General features: G+C 41.7%; 1 protein-coding gene across 2 annotated transcripts in view; it reads left to right on the forward strand.

Moving 5' to 3' along the window:
* The window catches only part of ptpn4a (protein tyrosine phosphatase non-receptor type 4a), a 77,256-nt gene that overhangs the window by 27,423 nt on the left and 31,299 nt on the right, over nt 1-18,534 (forward strand). The window contains exons 2-7 of one of the 2 annotated variants that reach the window (XM_083921258.1): nt 4,927-5,081; nt 14,767-14,901; nt 15,186-15,228; nt 15,879-15,957; nt 17,474-17,518; nt 18,401-18,453. In XM_083921258.1, the coding sequence (XP_083777384.1) occupies nt 4,944-5,081; nt 14,767-14,901; nt 15,186-15,228; nt 15,879-15,957; nt 17,474-17,518; nt 18,401-18,453 (493 nt within the window). In that variant the 5' untranslated portion in view covers nt 4,927-4,943. The remainder of the gene's footprint in view (nt 1-4,926; nt 5,082-14,766; nt 14,902-15,185; nt 15,229-15,878; nt 15,958-17,473; nt 17,519-18,400; nt 18,454-18,534) is intronic. The other variant, XM_083921259.1, reaches the window with a different exon arrangement.

An 18,534-nucleotide genomic window follows, 5' to 3' on the forward strand; every position in this document is an offset into this window, starting at 1 on the left:
ATGAGAAAACAATGACATTAGGATGATGTTAGTCTCAATATACAGTGCTGGGATACAGGCTGACATCCGGCGTGGGGCCAGATGTCTCTCCCCTTGCTCCCCTTCCGCTATCTGCGTGTTACCCTTCTCAAATCCCCTTCACTACAGGAAACATCAACAACAACCACCTCCGAGCTAGCAACCTACATTAAGCTAGTCTGTATCGGATGAGTTTGCAGTTGCAGGACTAAAACCACTTCTGAACTCACCTGGGGAAAGACCTGACTCTGGCTCCCCTGATGTTGACCCGTTTCTTGACATGGCCATAATCAGTTTCAGTGGAATTGCCACGTCTTTTATTTCTGGCAGGGGCCAGTGACACCAGCTTCTCCCAGTCGCACCAACCACTCGCCATAAGTCTTTTAATATTTTTTGTGGCATTTTCTTTTGCGGGGAATCAGCCATTTTATTGCCAGGACACACCACCCACCATCGCTGAATCTGGTGCTTACTGCTGCCCAAGAGGATTGGTTTAAAGAAAGGCTCACAATCTAGAGCGTTTTTTTCCCCCCTTATTCCAGAGTATATGTGTGGGGTAGCCAGACCCTACTCCAACACTGGAGTAAGGTCTGACAACACCAGACTAGGCGGACGTAGAAGAGCAACATCAAAACACCAAATATCACAATATATTTTACAGAAAAACTGGATAAGATTCTGACAGTATTTGCCATTAGTGCTTTCAAAAGATGCTCATATCCACCATTCAGATGATTTGAAGTCATGTACAGATAGGAATGGGAATTTATGAGATTTTATTTATACCATTGCCATTATAGATTCTACTTATCAGTCTAATTCTTTATCACTTCCGGTATTGATTAATTCATTTTCTGTGTGGAAAAAAGTAGGCCTACAATGGTTTTCAGCATCAACCCAAATGTTTTATTATCTCCTGAGTCTGAACACAGTGGAGATTAAATGAGGGAATATTTGTCATTTCATTTTAGCTCTTCTTTGTCAAAGAAAAGATCGTTTAAGCCTGCCTGCAGGGCATTAATGTTATTATAACAGGATATTTTCCCTCGGTAACATGCTGCTCAGTTGGGAAGCAGTGTCCATTTTTTAGAATTGAAGCCCATTGTGCGTTGAAAGATATCCCAGCGTATTGCAGGTGTGTCAGGGGTGGACTCTTCCTCTACGCCAGTTCTCCATTATCAACTCTGCGTACAGAGGTGTACTTGGGAAAATGGTGAGTAAATAGTTGCACACTACAGAGATGATCCAGTACTGTGGTCCGTGCTCTTTAAATTGTCTTCAGCTGGATGGTAGAAAAATGTTAGGACAGGAAGAGAGCAGGGAAGGCAAGGTGGCCTGTGGGGAGAGTATGTGTGTCAGACCTAATCATCTATGTATCCTGTAGCTGTTCCAAAGTGTGAGCCAGGGATAGGAGAGCGTCCCTGCGTCCCTGCGTCCCTGCGTCCCTGCGTCCCTGCGTCCCTGCGTCTTCCCTTCCTTCCTGCCTTCCTTCTGCATGGCTTGATTTCTGCCCTCCTCTCTGCTCATCTAGCTGTTCCACGCGCTCCGTTTCCCCAGCCGACAGTGCTGCGGCTGCGACTGTTTCCCTGTGTGCATTTGTGGGTGTGCATGTGCCTGCACTTATACATGTACACCTCATTATGTGTGTGAGGTTGTTCTGCTGGCAGTCAGAAAAATGTATCTCACTAGGATTACCTACTGTATGACCATCTTCACGCTTGGTTGATTGTTACCTGTCATACACTGGGTCCTACACTCTCTGTAACGCAGCTCAGTAGCATCTATTTGTAAGAGCACCCCTGCCTTATAAATGCCTACATCTACATGCCCCCGGTTTGTTACACAAGCCAGGGTTTCAGGTTTTTGTGCTATAATAAACTGAGAAACACAGCAAACTTTCCAGTCAACTTGCAATCTCCAAGCCCAAACTGAATTCACCGTGGTGACATCACCAGAGGTTACTTTTTCAGACGTCACTGGACCCACCGATGACACTAAAACAAATTTTGTAACTGGCTAAGAAGTGTTCTCGTCAGTCACTAATTGTGTAAGACTGTTTGTGAATATAGGGTTGGGTTTCTACCTTTCATATAATCCAATTGTGGTAACACCAGATCACTAACAGACCAGTGTTCAGCCAGCATTGGTGTGGCTCGGGGTCTGACGGAGCTTTGATAAATCTAACTTTTAAGCTTTCTGCAAGCTATACAGTTAAATCAAAATTGATTTACGTTAATAAAATACATTTTATAGATATTTTATCTGAAAATGTATTTTCAGACAATAGTCTGTGTGTCTGTGCTTGGTGCGACATTAGGGGTCTTTAAGGGGTCATCCCTTTTTACCCAAAAGGGTCCCGTGTTCCCATGTCGCATAAGCCACGTCTTCACTGATTTAATTTGGCCTTTTGTTAGTTAGAGGTTACAGTTAGGGTTAGGGCTAGAGTGAGGGTCAGGGTTAGGGGGTACTGTTAGGATCTATATAAGCCTATTTGACGGGAAATTTGGCACTATTTGTGGAAAAATAACCGGGGAACGTAGGACCTTTTTTTTTTGAAAAGCGGTGAACATAGGGCCGCTCTTGTTTTTACACTGGACAACAAGCTGGCAATTCGGCTGCCTTTAAATAATAATAATCGGTAGAATACTAATTACAAAAAGATTGGATAGCTGCAGCCCTAGTATCCATCCCCCATGTAGTGTGGCTGTTATGGAGCGCAGAGCAGTTATGGCGAACAGGCATGAATATGCGGGGTGTCAGATCCATGGAAAAGAGATGCCAATTTCCCTGGTGCTGATTAACAGGGCTCAGCAGGTGGACATGCTGCTCCACCAGAAACCTCTCTAGATGCACAGTAGGACTCAACTCTAAAGATTGTTTTAACATGTTTAGTTAAAATCCCTTTAATGACAGCGTAGGCAAAAAACAATCATCCATCATCCCTTCAATCGTCGCTATACGATCTGACCAATTGGCACAAGCCTGTAAAGTAATCATGCATCCCAATATTGAAGAATGATGAAGATTGATTTTACAGAGATATTTAAAAAGTCTAACATCCACCCCTTAAGATGCAATCACGCAACATATACAATAAATGATATACTGTGCATATTAAATCCACATTTATAAAGTAGAGCTTGAGTGTCTAACAAGGCAGGCTGTTTCTGCTGTTAGTGGTGGCCTCAACTATACATTTGTATGTGCGTGTGTGCGTACAAAGTGTGCACACCATCTGCCAGTGGTCATAGGGGTTGGTGCTGATGTGTAGTGACAAGCAGCTCAGACACACAGAGGGCCCTCCATATATACTATATGCATACCCAAATACGCTCACATAGAGCCATCGTTACAAATACAGCAGCTCTTGATGACGGGGCCATGACCCTTGTGGGGTTATTATGTCTCCTGTCAAGACAGATCACCAAAGAATAAAAAAAGCAGGAGGTGGACAGGAAGCACACAAATCCCACTGCAAAGGCATATTACCCAACAAAATGAAGAAAACACTGTTGCAACTTCACAAAAACACAAGAGACGGCATGTGGCACTCACATTTTATTACCAAATATGACACTGAAAGTTTAAGACAACTGCAAATTTAGACTGTTAAATATAACTATTGATGAATATTTTTTAAGGAATGGCATTTAGGGAAGTATACTAATTTTCTTTCTTACTGTTTAACCTGTACAAAAAGTCTTACGGTGGTGCAGTAACTTCCTGGAGTTTTACTATCACTATGAGGCTACTAGGCAACCAGTGAAGACCTCAAAATTGGCATATTTATGTATGTTGATTCATACCTTGAAGGAATAATCCAAGGAAAAGGAAAAATCCCATATATATAAAAAAGCGCCCTGTTAAATATTAAAAAGTACATGTCAATACCAATATAACTGTGATACGCTAATATTGGGAAATAGAAGGTTAGTCTATAATTAAAGTTGAATTATTTTATTTCATTAAAAAGAAATTTAAACTTAAAAGCTTCGTTATACATTCTTATACTGCAGAGTGAGGACAGAGAGCAAAGTATAAGAGGCCATTTGTTTTTAAATCTGTGTATACTTGGATCCGAGCCACATGCGACCAGTTTGTAATCTACGGAGACAAGGAAAGCAGTCAGACGTGGCCTCAGTAATAAGGGGCTTTGGTTTGTTGTAAATGGAGCAGCTTCAGATTGAATTATTGTTATTTATTCCCACTGATGAGCAGACGGTGCTTCCTCAGCCACTGTTTGCGCTGCCATCATTTACCAATCACTTGAGCCACTCCAGACAGGCCCGTGTGAAGTTCTAAGAATGTAGTGACATTTCAAAACAAAATTCATAAATGCGTCTACGTGTCAAACAAGGCGGCAGAAAGATATCCTGATTGTTGGTTTTACTGACTTTTAACTTCCAATATTCCCTTTTATTGCCCATCAAACACAGACAAGTTTTGACTCATTGGAAGATGGAGGATTGCAAATCAATTTAATCTCTGTTGCTAAGCTGTTTTTTTCTTGTTTCATTTAATTTTATAGTAGCTTGTGAGTGATTTAGTGCTGGGTTGCTGTAGAGTTTCCACATCCCCTGGTAGGGACTCTGCTGTTGCCTTCTCATTGACATTCTTTTCTCATGAAGCAGTCAGTCTTTGCTGGTTGCCATGCTTGTACAGACTTGCCACGCCGTGTGGCTGCCTTCACTAAGGCAGTGGGGAGAAAACTCTACATTATCTTATTGTGTTCTTTGTAGACACATTGAGCTTTAGCACACCTACGTTCTACGTTGTAATATAATATATGTACATCACAAGCATTGATATGATGCTCTGTTTATGTCCCTGTCCCTTTTTTTCTGTTTCACCTCTTGTTTCTCTCATTCATCATTTTGTTCCCTCTGCTCTGTGTTATTGTCGTTGCAGACCCTGGTAGGAGCGTGATGAGCGCGCGCTTCCACTTGCCTGCTGGCAGATCCTACAATGTCCGGGCGACGGAGCTGGAGCGAGACAGGCAGCACACACAGGTTGTGTGCAACATACTGCTGCTGGACAACACTGTCCAGACGTTCAAAGTCTGCGTAAGTACCCACCAAGTATCAACTCTGAACACACAGACATGATACATACATTTTTATAAAGTGTGAATGCACGTTATCATCTCTGCTGTCAATCACAAACAGTCCTGAGAATAAAGATGCCCCTTATAACTCCAGAACTTGCCTGAGAATCCTCACATTTTTAGGTTTTCATGCAGGAACTGCTGTTAGCTGATTTGAAATACCTTTAATGGTGTCAGTTTGCCAAAACAAGCAAGGCCACCAAATTAACTGTATTATCAAAACACAGGGCATAATTATGACCCAGATCGAGTTAATGATAGGAGTGTGATGGGGGATGTTGGGCAGTTGTCTACACTATTTTTCCGAGGGGGTCGGGGGAGAGGAGAATTTGCCCAAAAATGTTTAATACTTACTAATCAACTTTATTTTATTGTCATGCATTAATTGATATTTTGAGAGTTGGTAAACCTGTTCATTTACTTGCGGATGAAAACCCAAATTCACATGGTTGATTATTTTTATTCATAAAAAACAATATAAGGATGTTCATATAGCCATGAAGTGAGGAGCAAAGTCAAAGTCAGTTATTGTCAATTCTTCACATGATCAAGACATACAGTACAAGGAATCGAAATTTGGTTTCTCACTATCCCATGCGTAGCCTAGACAAGACAAAGACAAGACTTGATTAGTAAAGTGGCAAGACACAATGGTAAGTGACACAACATAAATTATCTAACTGCTATAGTAACAACAAAACAATACAATTGTATAAATAATGATAAAAATAATAATAAAGTGCAGATGGTGGCATAATAGTGCAAAAAGGACTGAAAGCAGCAGGTCCATATGTGCAATTTGCCTAGTCATTTTGTGTTTGTCTGTTATGAGTTCAGGATGTTTCTTGGAGGGCGGGTTTTTATCTTCTTGACGCCCTGCTGGGTCGGGCTGATGCCCCAAACAAGTCAGCCTTTAAATAATTGTACATTAAAGGGATATTTTGGATATTTTGGAGTGGGGTTTTATGAGGTGACTATATAGGCAGTGTATTACCTTTACTAGATGGCAGTTGGTGAAGCTAAGCGATGTACTGCTGTGGACACCACCTGATGAAAAGCTCACGTAAAAAAATCTGTCAGTGTAAGTGCATGCGATCTGTCAGACAGCCCTTTCCTTTGGGACTACATTTTCTCAACTGTAGAACTTCCCCTCAGGCCCACCTCAAATTAACTTGAGTGTTGGTTGGAAAAAGCGTCAGTGTCTCTGCCTGTTTGCAGACGTTTAAGTTCAAATTAAATTGATTTATTTTCTGTGATGATAATTAATGGTTAAAAGGGGCATTTAATGGAAAACTCACTCTTTCGGTGCTTGGGTGTATATATTTGGGTATCTGGTATGCCCACAAGAAAAAAAAAAAGGGCCCAGTCAGTTTTTTTGGGCTGCCTAGATCAGAAAACAGATTTTGCTTAGCTTTGCGTCTAACATACATAGAAATCCAACATGCATGTATGGCCATATTAACCATAATATGTATTTTGTCACACTGGCTTCTCTCAGTAATTGGTCTTCAGACACAGTTGGTCTTTTTTCTTCTGTTTTTGCAATCATCAGTCAATCCCAATAAGTAACACCCTGAGGGGAGAGAAATAGAGAATGTGTGTGGCATGTTTTGCCCAAAGCCAGTTGGATTGTGACTGATGCAAAAGTCGTGTGACACTTCATGTGATAACACATGTCCTTCTCTCTCTCTCTCTCTCTCTCTCTCTCTCTCTCTCTCTCTCTCTCTCTCTCTCTCTCTCTCTCTCTCTCTCTCTCTCTCTCTCTCTCTCTCTCTCTCTCTCTCTCTCTCTCTCTCTGTGTGTCTTCATGTCTCTCTCTGTCACCGTGTGTTTTGATCGGACTTCAGACAGTGTGAGTAGGGAAATTCCCTTTGTGAGTCAGAAAACACAGTTCCTCTCATAACATCCCCTCTGACAGATCACATCCTGTTGCTGTTCAAGTGAGTGCGTGTGAACATGTATATGCATGCATACATAACTAGAGAAATACACAAATATGGTACGTCATTCAGTGGCTTCTTAATAACATGACTTTTTGTTTCGTTGTGAGAGAAGCTACCTTGTAGCCGGTGTGTCTTTTACTTCCTAACACTCTTTGCGATTCTGCACTTTCTTCCCACCAAAAGGAATGAGATGCAATATCTGCCTATGAACCGTGTATATGAAATAATTCTTGAAGAATTTGCAGTGAATCAGCCAAAAGGCCGGTGAACTTCAGTTGCATCATACTGTACATCATGTTCTCTTCATGGATGGATAATCGGGATTAAGTCATTATTGTGGATCGCCGTCATACACGGTCTCTCTTATAAAATCCGACCTCTCCATTTTCTGTCTTTACATTTCTCCCTGCATCACATTTCCCTCCCTCTCTGCTTCCTGATTCATCGCCCCCTCCCCGCCTTCTGCTGAATGAATGACTCGGTCTCTGTCAGTCTCTCTGTCAGTGTCATTGATCAGACCCCTGCAGCAGCAGTAACTTCCTGGAAAGACAAGCCATCCTGAGAGCAACAATACTTCTATTGATCCTCTCCCTGGCCGACTGGCCTTGATTCTAGCGGAGAGTGAGAATCCAGAAGCAGTCACGTATTGTCATGGGAACCGCAACGCTAATGGTGCGGGGGAGTGGCTGCACACGGGGGCTCGTACTGACGATCTTATGGATGGGGAAGTCTTTGGCAGACACCGTACCGGTTTAAAAGCAGAATCTGGTGTAGCTCGAAGGCTTGATAAATGACAAGAAATTAAAAAGCCCAGCCCACTACTGACCCACCTCTCTACAAATACAAAAGCAGGGTCAGAAGCTGGGTTTATCCAGAGTAAAGGGAGATGCGGCGGTAACCATAGTAACCACTACACACCAAATAAACATTCAGCTCTCCGCAGGAGCTATTTGGTAATGAAATAGCTCTTAATAATGAGCAGCAAGAGGCAAAGGATAAATAATCCTGCATCACAGCTGTAACTTTCTGCTGATTGAGACCTCTGGGACAAATACAAGTTATGTGGAAGAGGTGATTTAAAAAACGATGAGAGCGCTAAACCTTTTTTTTTCTGAACAGCTAGTAACTCATACCTTATCTTTAACCAAAGGCTTTGAAAACCATACATTTTTTTAATACCTTACTGTGAGGAATGTTAACACACATTTCTGCAAAACGAGACACTATGGTGAATGATTATCAATGCCAAGCACTATCTCAAAAGTTAAAGGGGACACATTTGTTCCAGCGCAACACTGCAGAAGCTTGCTGGATGTTATTTTCCACTCCATATATTACTTTCCCTTGAGCTGACCAATGCCCCATCATCACACAGACACTTATTCCTTTAGTAAAGTCCTCATATTAAAATGCTCCAACAGTTAGCGTGCCGTCTCTGTGACTGGGTGAGCCAAATATAGACTACAGCTGCTCTGTGTGTTTTTGTTAAATTATTTCATTTTAATTATGTGTTAAGAGTTAGACTTTGTGTGAAAACCGCGTAGGAATGTCGTGCCATTGGGTTGTGGGATGGGACGGGTGTAGCTGTGAGAGCATTTTGCTGGCTTAGCTCTCTTCTCTATAATATGGAAAATACGCAATGTGTGGATTATCTCCTCTGTGCATTTTTGCGTCCATAAATATATAAAAGATGAGTATAGGTGCGTTTCCACTATGGTCGAATACCCGGAATGAGGCAGGTCCATCTTGCTGAAACGCCCCTTTTTTGCCTGTGAGTCGCTTAAGTTTGTTGGACCTGTGTGAGAGCAGCGCCAGAAAAAAGGCCAGTTGCTGATTGGATGTAGCTCTGAGTGGGATGTGATGTGTGATACTTTTAGCCAGTGGTGTAATAGAACGCAGCGCAGAAAAGGATCTGTGTATGCGCATGAAGATATTTTTTTTTTTGAGAGTTTTCAAGCCTTTATTATTTATGACAGGAAATGGCCACTGCCTCAAGGACCTTCAGCCCCCTGTAAATGGGGCAACTGCACTAACCACTGCGCCACTGGCCGCCCTGAATGTGCATCTTTGCACGGGCTTGCGGCCGGGTTGGATCCTAACCTTTGGTCCTTTGCTGCATACATACACACACCCTAGTGCTATGGGGTGCAAGCCTGTCAACAAACACTTTTACGGCGCCTCAATTTTTTTGAGTGTTTTCTCTGAATATTCTCCTTTGTCCAGGTCATCGTTATCCCAAAAGCAATTTCAGTCAAAAGCAACTGGACTTGGTTAATTGTTGAGGAAATAACCAAGTCCAGTTGCTTTTGAGTGAAATTGCTTTAGGGGTTTTCTTTCATGTTACTTGCACATAAGTTGACGTTGAGAATCAAACGGGCCACCTTAAATCAAACTCTGTATGTCTTTTGAGGAAGAACGCGCCACTGTAAAACTGAGCAGCTGATCACCGGCGATGGAAACCCATTCGGAGTGATATGTCACCTCGTAAATCCCTCTCTGGCCTTTTTTTGGTAATGGAAACACAGCGAGTGAACAGCCATTGACCTGCCGCATTTTACCAAAATGGAAACGCACCTTAGATCATGGTATCTGATATATCACGTGATTGCATGAATATCCATCATTTTAGGCTCAAACTATAACTCCAGTGTCTTGTGAGGAGCTACTGGCAGCTGAACGACTATGGCGGTCGTGACTGAGGTCAGCATGTTTGCTGTAGTTGGCATCAGTTATATCACAACTGGAGAGTATTTCTTCATTGAAAGAAGAGCAAACAAGGCCTTCCTCGATGGGACAAGAGTCGGCAAGAGTTTGGTAGACAGATGGTTCATCCAATTACCTGCCAGGTATGTTTTGAAAGTGCCTGCCCTTTTCCAAACAGTCTCCAATGACTGCTTCTCAGGTGATTCTCTATAACAAGCCATCTGGTGTATCAGGTTACCATTCAGTAGCTGTTCAGGGGTATTTCCATTATATTGTCTGGTCTTCATCAGTCCAGTTGTTATGGGTCATCAATCAGTCATTTCATCTTGCGACATGAGTGAAAGCTCCAGAACAGCTACTAAAGTGATCATTGGATTGAGATTTTATTCTCATCTACTGTTTCCTTGAACCTTTTTTTTGATGAGCAGATCCAGTTACAAATATCAGTGAGCGATTAGAAGTACACTAAATGTGTTTTTGGGCTATGTCAGGCCTACCAAAAAAAACAAACAGAATTCAGCTCCATCACAGGTGTAACATGTAACCTAGCTGTGTGAAACATGTAATGAGTATAATCACAGTATAATCTCTGCAATGGTTTGAATGCTCTTTGTGGATTCATACAATGTATAAAGCATTTAAATGTGTCTGTATGTCTACAGCATTATGTGTGTGTTTTGGACACAGAGCGAGAGAGAGGTAGATGTGAATGACTCCTCCTTCACGTAGTTCTCTTCCTGTCTGGACAAGCTGCCTTACACATTCCAGAATTTCCATCATTGTTTAACACAAACACGTACATGCAGCACATTCAGCGGTTTCCCCTGGAAGGAAAGAAATAAGGAGGGAAATAAATGTGTCACATTTTTAAACCTTTTGTTAACCTGCCATGAAAAAGACACCGGGGTATTCCCTTGTGCACCCCTTTGGCCCAGTGTGACTGAAGTTTGGGGCTCTTTTCCCCCTCTAACACTTTAGATAAACCCTACGGCTGAAAAACTTATCAGAGCATCTCTGTCTCTCAGCGAGTCTCTTGTGCCCTGATTGCGCTCCATCACTACGTCTCCCTCTTCTCTCCTCGCTCTCACGCACACAGACACTATTTCAGTCAGTGGTGCTGCTGGACGGATGAAGATCAACACAAAGAGCGTTTGTCTCGCACCACCGCATCGTCAATCACTCCTTTTCTCTTTTTCCCTGCTCGCTGTCTCTTCTACTCTCTCTGTGTGCCTCTATGACTCTCTGTCTTCCACTCACCATCTCTCAGTCATCTGTTTTTCTCTATCTCTCTCTCTCTCTCTTTCATTGTTGGACATTGGAGTGTGTAGCCCATGAATTCTCCACAGTACGGAGTTTGGCGCTGTAATTTGTTGTGTAAAAGTACAGAGAAAGAATGTGTGAAAGTGTGTGGACATGCTTGCCTGTGGGCATGTTCATTTTTAACAATATATTGCGGTTTGCTCCTGCACTTGGCCCACATGCTTTTAAAATACCAGAAACACACACACACACACACACACACACACACACACAGTCACACAGACACACACACACACGCATGCACACACACCATATATACACACACAAACACACGGTGATGACTGGTTTCTTGGGAACACAGTATAAAAAGTGCACAGAGGGCTCCCACATCCAGCTTGAAAAGCCACTTCATACAAAGGGCAAGCAGTGGACACACGCACACGCACACGCACACGCACACACAGAGTCTCTAATTCAGTCTGTTTGACTCCAGTCGGCAATCCTGTCAGCTTGTTGGATCATGACAATTTTCAGTTGGTTTGTCAATCAAACAGCCTGTGAGTGATGTGGCCTGTTTGTCTCTGAGTAAAAGTCTTTTCACACTCTGTTTTATTATTGTACTTGTTGCAAAAATGGCCCATATGAGATGCGCAGGTAAGACCAAAGAGAGTCTCACCTGCGGACAATGGAGCGTTTCCAGGTCTATTTCAGGATGTCAGTGGTCCAGTCTGAGAGATCGTTTACCTGCAAGTGTAGTTCCGAGTGCTGGAGACGATCCTCTGCCGTGGATTAGAGTTTCAGAGTCGCGGTGTAAAAGTGATTGACACAATTTGTTACAATCTTTTTAAATGTGACAATTTCGAAAAAAAGCTTGGTTGGTCGCTTTTGACTACATTCTTGAATCGAGATCAGCAGAAAATCTGACAACACAGATCTTGTGACAGTCAAGTGTGAGCTTTTTTGAAAAAACAGTGCAATGCAACACCCACGTTTTCAGATTTCGCCACCTTTGTCCATTTTATCGGATTTAGTAGACTTCCTTTACCAAACACTTCCAAAATACAGTAGTTTGAGATCTTTTTTAACAGTTTCTTTTTTTTAATCATTCAAACATGATAGTAATAGTAAAGCTGTAGGGAAGTGAGCGAAGTGGGGGTGGGGGGAAACAGAGGCTATCAGGGTTGACTCACCCTTAACAAGGATTTGACAGCAGTAGATTGCCTACACACACACACACACACACACACACACACACACACACACACACACACACACACACACACACACACACACACACACACACACACACACACAGAAAGGAGCGCCGCGCCAAAAGACTGCCGGTGATCCTAGAGGGCTGCCATGTCAACATGTCAACTGTCAACTATCATTCCGTTCATCACACACTCTTTACTCACGCATGCTAGGCTGTAAAAGTGTGTCAGCAGGGTAAAGGGGAGAGGTCGACCAGAGGGGTGGGTGTGGGTGTGTGTGTGTGTGTGTGTGCGCACACTAACTCACTCTCTCTCTCTAAGTCGCGGCATGATGATCAGGTGTGAATTTCTGCTCCACTTGTGGTCCCACAGTTTATCCTAGCGCCCTTCCTACTCTCACGAAACGATGTGATATTAATGATCTGTTTCATAAATGATTCCTCCTCCTCTTTCATCCCTCTTTTCACTGTCCTGTTTTTCTCCGCGGCTCTGAGAAATTCCTTTTTTTACAACCTCAAGCTACTATTCCTACCATTAATTTTTTTTTTTTTTTTTACATCAACCATCCATTTGTTTTTTCTGTGAAAATGAAGGCCATGACATCTAAAATGTATATTGTAGTTATTCATTAGACTGTTAGACTGCATGCACACTTAAAGGTCCCATATTGTGCTTTGTTTTTTTTAGGTTCTTACTTCTATTGTGGGTTTCTACTAGAATGTGTACATGCTTTAATATTCAAAAAACGCATTTTTTCTCATATTGTTTGTCTGTATATATTTGTATTCACCCACTGTCTGAAACGCACTGTTTTAGCGCCTGTCTCCTCAAGACCCCCTCCTGAAAAAGCCCAGTCTGCTCTGATTGGTCAGCATTTCTGGGTCATAACAGGCTGTGTATCTGTCGACTGAGTTTTTTGATACTTTCCCAGTTTTTAAATAGCACCTCAACCTGAAAAAAGACATGTAAATATATATATATATTTTTAAATAAAGGGACATTTAAATGTTGTGAGCGTCAAGTATTAAAACTGTAGAAAAATGCAGACATCCATTTTGCTTCCTGTTTGATGATAGCAAAGGGTTATTATTACATTAGTCCTCATCAGTTAACAAGTGAATAACGTACAGCATGAAGCCGCAATGTGCACTTCCTGTCCAAAACCTTTGAAAGCAGAACTTAATGATTTGAAGTTCCTTAACTACATTCTATCACACTGTCATTGATTTACTTGAAATGAACGACCTCCCTGAACTCAGTCTCTTGCTCTTAAACGTTCCTTTTTCCACTTCTCTGTTTTATATGCAAGCTGGACCTCAAGACAGACGGTGGTTTTCCGTGTTTTTTCTTAACTCTCTTACCACGGTGCTTTGGTTCTTTTCAGAGCCAAGTGTTCCTCAGAAGTAAACTTCTGACTCCTCAGTATCTGCTGCTTTCTAATCCCATGGCAGCCTTCATCAAACAATTGCCCACACATCAAGTCTGTTTTTATTGATTACTTTCCAGTTAGTCAAAGGCAGCCAACAGTTAATGTGTTGTTGAAATGGAACAATGAGTCTTCGTTTTATACAACTCCCACATTCATTTACGCATATATATGCCCTTTTTTCGGCACTTGCATACATCAAATAAGCCATCGCGACAGTTTTTTATAATAACTATTAACGGAGAAATACAGGAAAGTCGCTAACAGCCGGACGCGGCTAACATTGATTACTTCGGGGCAGTACGGTGAAGGCTTTAAAACGTCTTTTTTAACCACTAATACTGCTCAAAATAACAGCAAAACCTCTGCAGCAGCATGATAAGAGTCCCTACACATAAAACAAAGGACCAACAACGTAGTAAGTGAACCCAGAGTTTATTAAAAGAGTGTTTTAAAGACTTACCAACTGGCCCCGGTACCAGCTCCTCTCATAGTAAAGTCCATTCAAGTGGATTACCAAATGCAATTAGTTCATTGGTGCTTTGTTTTATGTGTAGGGATACTTTTCATGCTACTGCAGAGGTTTGGTGTTATTTTGAGCAGTATTAGTGGTTAAAAAAGCCGTTTTAGTGCCTTCACCGTACTAATCAGTGTTAGTCACGTCCGGCTATTAGCGACTCTACCGTATTTCTCTGTTAATAGTTTACACAGTAAAAGAAAACTGTCTTGGAGGTTTATTTGATTATGTAAGTGCCGAAAAAGACCATGGAATTATTTTGCGCCGTAATTACACTTTAACTTGGTGAAAAGCTTCTGTGAGCATGTGAATTATTTAGATGGGTGTGGAGAGAAAATGGATTCCCAGCACCATGCTTCAGTCACCTTCACAATAAAGCATGGGGTAATCGGTTCCTCCCTCGTTCTCGTGCCCTCACTGTTTCTCCTTTGACCTTTCACCGAGGAGTCGAGGAGCGGTGAAAAGGCGGGGACGTGATCCAGAGATCTTCGTGCAAAGCAGTGCATCTCTTCCTTCTGCTTTTTTTCCGCTGTGGAATAAAGAATTCTAAGTAACTGTGTGTTATCTGTTCCTCTCTGTAGAAGTCGGATCATGGCCAGGTGTTGTTGGACGCTGTCTTTAAGCACCTGGAGCTGACTGAGAGAGACTACTTTGGCCTGCACTTGGCTGATGACTCCTTAGATGCACCAGTCAGTATAACGTTTTTCGATACGGGGGTACATTGACTTTAAACTTGCATTTTTTTGGTGTGCGTGCGCATGAGTATACATGTGTCTTGGGATGCCCTGTTTTCGCATCAGTCTCATAAAATCAAATACGTCATGTGTGTACTGCATGTCAGTGTGTATAGCACTGTATATTGATATATGTTTGTATCCATGTGAACAGTGTTTTAAGTGTTTCTGTCAGATGTGTTTGTGGCCAGTGGTAAATAATTTATGTTGTCTAACAGTGCTATGGTAGGTGTCTCTCTAAGTGTCTCTGAATCAATATTTTACAGCGCTGGCTCGATCCCAACAAGCCCATCAGGAAACAGTTAAAAAGTAGGTGAAATCGCACCACACCACCTCGACTAACATGATTGCTTGAATTTCATATGATTACCAGCTGTTTGAAGCAGAAGTCTGTGGTCCAGCCCCAGTGAAGGTTAAAAATCCACCTCAAGCAAAAGATTGATTTAAAATTCTGAGTCTGCCGTAAGCAACGATTAAACTTCATTTCAACTCTGCTCTTTTCTTTTTGGATAATGACTAATAGAATTTGTATCATGTAGAACAATTAAGAAGAAGCCCTAGTGAGAAATGCAGTCCTCCTCGAGCAATTATTGAACTGTGCTTCAACTCTGTATTTATGCTGAGTGATTGATTCTTTGAGGGTTAACCACAGGGCTTTGTATTGTTCACAGTGCATGGAGTTAGACAGATGCGTTTGTAGAAACGTAGGCGTGCTAATTTTACACTTTGTGTCATTTATTCCACTTGTTTATGTCCTGTAACAGCTAAAAAATAGCTGTGGAACTTTTTCAGGTAGCTTTTTTAAAACACATAAATCCAGACACTAAGACACATAAATCCAGTCTTCCAGTATAAAATCTTAAAATCTAAAAACACAACACGAGCTTACCGTTTGTATCCACTCACAGATCTCCCATGTTATGTTCCTCCCCTCTAACTGTTTGTCATCATTTTTCCAGGAGGGTCCCCCTATAACTTGAGCTTCAGAGTCAAATTCTTTGTGACAGACCCCAGTAAACTGCAAGAAGAATACACACGGTAAGAGTTTTCATTACACAGAGAGAACGACTGTTATATACTGACTTCCACCCGTGGAAATGCTCAATATTACTTGATGGAAGGGTGTTATTTTTGGAACGATATGTTTAACTTGTTTAAACTTGATGCAAGGGGTTAATGGGGGTCCGGCTGTAGATACACGTGGTGTAGATTTTGCTTTATAGTTCAGTGTTGGATTTCTTCTATTGATATCACCAATACAACACAAGACCGGTGTATCATCCATCCATCAATTATCGTCTGGCCTGGGAACACCTCTGGGTTCCATGGGTGCATGTTTTTTTCCTTCAGAAATGGAAAGCAATAGAAACATGCACTGTAGGCAAAAACACAAGCTGTCAACTTCTTGCGGTCCCCGTATGGTATCTCCGCAGCCACCACTTGTAGTTATATTTTTATGGAGGCACATAAAGAGCAGCCATTGGTGTAGCTTCCAACCCTAGTATCTAGATTGATACATGCACACTTAACAACCAGTAACGTGTGTATGTAGAATTATTCTAGAGCAAATGTATCAGATGAAACTGCTGGCTACCAGTTAATTACGGAAACAATTATTAAAATAACTTAATTGTTAGAATTCCGCAAAGGGCTACATAATGTCCCACAGCTCGCCCTGCAAAAATGAACATAGTGTATACTGTATGCGAAAATTTGCGGAATTTCCTTTCAGTGTATTTTAAATAAGCAGGGTAATGATGTCAAAAATTGGTTCTATGAAAAGAGCTTTTTGTATCTAATCATTGCAAATGGATCCCCAGGCCCGGCGCTTCGTTCTCTCTCTGATGCAGACTGGTTAAGAATAAAAATTAGAAACCCGTATGTTTTGTGTCAAGGCTGCAATGTGGGCTCAAACCCACAGTTCTGCGAACAGAAGTTCTGCGAACAGAAGGTCTGCAACACCGCATTCTACATAAACAACATGCAGAGGAGGCGTCGCAGCGCCATGTCGCCTTTTTTTCAGCCTGATATTTATTTCAGTCTCTCAGCCGTGGCCTTGCTCACTGAGTCTTATCAACACTTTTTATGCAGCTTGTTACAGTGAATCGTGAGCCTTGGATCTTACATGCCGATCTGGTGTATTGTACACTCGAGTCACGACCAAAATCACAACCCTGATAACTTTCTTCGAACTATGTTCATGATATCGTTGATGTAGTACATGGCAACACTGGGCTAAACAACACTGATAACGAGAGCTACTTTGTATTCAGTCTTAGATTTCAGAACAACTAATCTTCCTTCCTTGAACCTACTTATTCGTTTATACAGTATATATTGTTTCCCTTTTCATTCGTATTTGTTTTCAAAGCAAATGACAAGAAAAGCCCTTTCTAAAAAGGAAACCTGCATTATTTCTGTTGTGGCAAATGAGCTATATTGTATTACTTATGAAACAGACCTCTGCTGAAGGGTGTCGTCTTTATAATCTGACCAGCAGGCGTCTGCTCGGCCTTACATCACATCACTAATGCTGTGTGTTGTCCCCCCTTAGGTACCAGTATTATCTTCAGATCAAGCAGGACATAGTAACTGGAAGGTGAGTATGTTGCCCTTTGTGTTATAGATGTTGCTATAGCGACAGTGGACAGTTCTGCCTCATAAAGAGATGCTGTAGAAAATGTATTATCATTGCTTCGTCGGGACCCATCATGGGTCTACATCTTGCTAAAAGGTTGGAGTACTCACATTAAGTTATTATACTGTCTTGAAGTTATCATGGGATCGTGAGTTGTTGTCTTCGTTGCTTAACACTCACCACTGCCGATGGAAACCTCAGGCAGAAATAATGTTCACGGATGAGTTAATGTATTAATGTTTGATCAACGTCATGTTACGTCATTTCATTCTAATGAAGGAGCAGCAGGTAGTGTTAGCTAACATTACGTTAACCTGCTAACTTACCTTTAGCTGAGCGGACTACCCATACAGCTAACATACTGCAGCTAACGTTGTGTATTAGTTTGAATCTTAGGGTAGAACAGGGCCGTTATCTGTAGTGAAACTGTACTCCAAATTACTCTTTGAGCGTGTTGAATGATTTAATGTTATAAAGTTACTGTATGCATTGGCTTGGTGGCTGGAATTAGCCACCAAGCTCATGCGTTATCATAGTAGCACATCGTAGTAAGATATTTGCAGTGAAGAAGCGAGTTGAATGAATATCGACGTTGAAATGTCGTACTCAAGCACTAATGCCCGTATTTAATACACACACACTCATTAGTGTTTTTGTCAGCGACAATATGTTCTACTGCCTTTCATCTCTTTGCTTCTTCACATAAAAAACAATTTATATTGATGTTTTTTTTTACATTCCTATATAGCTGTTATCAAATATGAAGTGCCTCTGCTCTTTGAAAAGAACCATTACATATTTTGTATTGATCCAAGTCTGAATTTGTGTGTGTGTGTGTTCCAGATTGCCCTGTCCACACAACACAGCCGCACTGCTGGCGTCCTATTCTGTTCAATGTAAGTAGTTCTCTCTGGACACATCCACTCTATATATAGATGAAAAGGCAATTCATTAGGCGTCCCTTTAGCTACACACAC

The sequence above is a fragment of the Echiichthys vipera genome (assembly GCF_963691815.1).
Source record: "Echiichthys vipera genome assembly, chromosome: 10".
NCBI classification, from domain to species: domain Eukaryota; kingdom Metazoa; phylum Chordata; class Actinopteri; order Perciformes; family Trachinidae; genus Echiichthys; species Echiichthys vipera.